This window comes from Phalaenopsis equestris, unplaced genomic scaffold (assembly GCF_001263595.1).
Source record: "Phalaenopsis equestris unplaced genomic scaffold, ASM126359v1 Scaffold001102, whole genome shotgun sequence".
Taxonomy (NCBI): domain Eukaryota; kingdom Viridiplantae; phylum Streptophyta; class Magnoliopsida; order Asparagales; family Orchidaceae; genus Phalaenopsis; species Phalaenopsis equestris.
The window spans coordinates 527903-531077 of NW_018165541.1; the positions used below are offsets into that span (position 1 = coordinate 527903).

The 3175-nt window shown below is 30.2% G+C and overlaps 1 protein-coding gene across 3 annotated transcripts in view; it reads right to left on the reverse strand.

Annotated features, from left to right (window-relative positions):
* Positions 1-1423: 1423 nt before the first annotated feature.
* The window catches only part of LOC110033162 (ubiquitin-like-conjugating enzyme ATG10), a 31717-nt gene continuing 29965 nt past the window's right edge, over positions 1424-3175 (reverse strand). For all 3 annotated transcript variants that reach the window (XM_020737055.1, XM_020737054.1, XM_020737056.1), the window contains one exon: positions 1424-1818. In XM_020737055.1, coding sequence (XP_020592714.1) covers positions 1600-1818 — 219 coding nt within the window. In that variant the 3' untranslated portion in view covers positions 1424-1599. The remainder of the gene's footprint in view (positions 1819-3175) is intronic.

Sequence of the window (3175 nt, forward strand, 5' to 3'; positions counted from 1 at the left end):
AAGAGAAATTTATTTGGAAAAAAAATTATACGAAGATGATGAGGCCAACTGGCAACTCCAAAAACTACTAAAAAGAATGAAAAAAAGAACCGAGATTCGGATTTACGTGTTCGATTGTGCTTCGTTGATCACGTTAGACATTGATTTCTTCAGAGATGGCAACCGCGGCTAGCATGCATCTTTTTTTTTTCAAATTTTACCCCTTGCTCCGTCGCACAAGGATTATAAAATTCCTGTGTATTGAATTTAATCACTTTTTTTATGTGATATGAACCTATGCTCTCCAGCGTTCTTTATTCCTAATACATTTATTTTTATAAAATTAACGTAAACTCTTTAAAATAATGGACTATAATATGTTATTATAATCATTAATTGAATTTCTTTTTTTTGTTAATGTGACTAATCATTCACTGAATTTATTATAATAAAATGGACCATAATATAAAAAAATAAAAATAAAAAATAGAGCACTTAACAAAACATAAAATAAAATATAACATCAATAAATAGGTTTTATTATATTTGTAATGATTTTTTATTATATAAATACAACCTAATCCCTACATGTTTAGCCACATCTTAATTCTATAATTTAATTTTCAGATTTCATCTGTCTTACCATTTTATTTAATATAATGCAATTAAATATGAAATTAGATACATCTATAAAAACTATGAATCTATATAATATGACAAAAGAGATATTTCAGCCATTTAAATTTTCAAACTGTCTGTTTCTAGAACACTAGCTTTTAAGCAACATTCGACGGTAGCTTTTGAAACTATGCTTGAATATTATAAAATATATTAGCTCTATTTCAATAAAAAAAATTCCACACTACTTGTATGCTATCAGCTCAATTAGTCTTCAAAATTTCTTCATATTAACTATATCTACAAGCCATATAGATAAATCATTTATCCACAATTATACGCGCTCAAACGATCCAAATTTAGTTTTTATTCACATCTTCAACATGTGGTACTCCCATGACAACTCTAATGCAATCATATTTCACATGCCCTCCAAAGTTCTATTACAAATTTATCCTAAAATCCTCTTTTCTGCCACATTCAAGCAAGCTATAATTTCCTCCCCACCCACCCAAAATTATGATTCATATTAGATTAGTTGGTCTGACAATAGTTTTATTCAGTTTACTACTGAAACTTCACGAGATTTTCCTTCGCATAATTCTCTCAAAGCGCTTTTTTATTTTAACCACTCAATTTTGACCATCCTTTAGAAGAAGTACCAGTACAATCATATATCTAAAATCAACTTTCATAATTAAATATATTTTAATTAAAATCCAAATATAAACAAAATAAATAGGAGCAATTGCATGAATACCACCCAATTCCTACGCATTGAACTTTATTTTTTTACATTTATCCCATCCAAATATTTCATATCACATAAACAAAAATCACTATTTTAACTTCAAAAAAGTGATTAACCGTTTTCATACATAGTCAAGGTCGCATATATGTTAAAAAAAAGAATTTTTTGTATTAGATATGTAAATACAAAAGAATTGTGTGGTAGGTATGTAAATCTTCCAAATAAGAAATAAATGTGACTCCAAATGGCCCCTAAGCTATTGAAGATGAAGAGCAATCTATGAAACAACTAGTTGTCAAGCTAGCAGGAATCCTAAGTCCAACAGCTTGGCCAACTACTGAAAGCCATGAAACCAAGTAATTAACAGCACAAGGGTTTTCTTGTTGAACACCAGAAAGGAGCAACCTCATCCACTCACTTGTTCCACAAGGGTGTAGCATGTACCAAGGCCGATGCAAAAAAGGATGATCCTGTAAATATCATCAAATAATCCTTTGCAATGATTATTATAATTTTAACATAAATTGTATTGCTTAGCTCCTGCCATATCCCACAAAATTGCTATAAATTGGGGTGAGAAAAAAAAACTTGCAAAAAAGATCCAAATAGTCCCCCATACTACAGTACTCAGACTCTTTAACATGTAAACTAACAAATTTCGAAGTTAAAGATGTTAAAATGACGTATTTCAAGGAATTTTTTTGAATAATTTAATAAATCTAATTTGTGACTCATTACTTTATTGTGTACAATAATAGCTAATTTTGTATACCACAATAGTGGATTGAGATTGTGCAAGTTGCATATCGAGTTGATTTTTTATAATAAATAAGCTATTTTATTAACTTGATTTTATCATAACAAAATATATCGAGTTTATTTAAATCATTGTGTAAATGTCAGGACATCCCCTGAAAGTGACGCATTGTAACAGCTTAATACAATGAAAACTATGTGAGGGCAACTACAACGACGACCGGGTGTAGTGTGAAATAAACTAGGGTTACCACATCATAAACAAATGCGAACAAAAAAGCTAGTCCTTGAAACTAATATTGAGATACTCTTGGATTATAGATACTCTCACGGACAAATTAATAAAATTAATAGATATTATGGTTCATAAGAAGATATATATCTTATGCATTCAAGAAACTAAAGAGATTGGAGAAAAAACTGAAGATATTGATATCAAGTTTTAATTTTTAGTATTCAGGTAGGAGTCACGCTAGAGAAGGCGTAAGTGTAATTATTGGAAAAGAGTTTGAAAGATAAAGTTGTAAAAATTAATAGAATTTGAGATAGAATTATAGCCTTAAAAATTATTGTTGATACTAAGATTTTTAATGTTATTAGTGCTTAATGTCACCTCCCAAAAGAGCCCTTATGGGTGGGGGGCAGCCCAGGACTTAAATACTGCTTTTTGGCCCTACACCTGGCCGATGTGGGACTATTTGTCCGTGACATTATGCTCTCAAGTAGGTTTATATATAGGTTCAAAAGAAAAAAAATTAAAATGACCTAAAAGAGTTACTACAAATAATACTTGTTGAAAAAAAAAAATTTATTGTAAGATATTTGAATGGGCATACTGGCAGAGTGATAGGAGATTTTAGAAATATTTATAATGACTACGACTTTGGAGTGATTAATGAAGAAGGTAGAATCATATTAGATTTTACTTTAGCTTATGATTTTATTATTGCTAACACTGCCGTTGTCGGTCCCAAGCCCGGATGAGAAAAGTGGAGGGCTGTGTTTGGGAGTCGACAGCCAGCGTAAAACTTGTCGAAAAAATCATGACATGAATCCTTTTGATCATTGTGT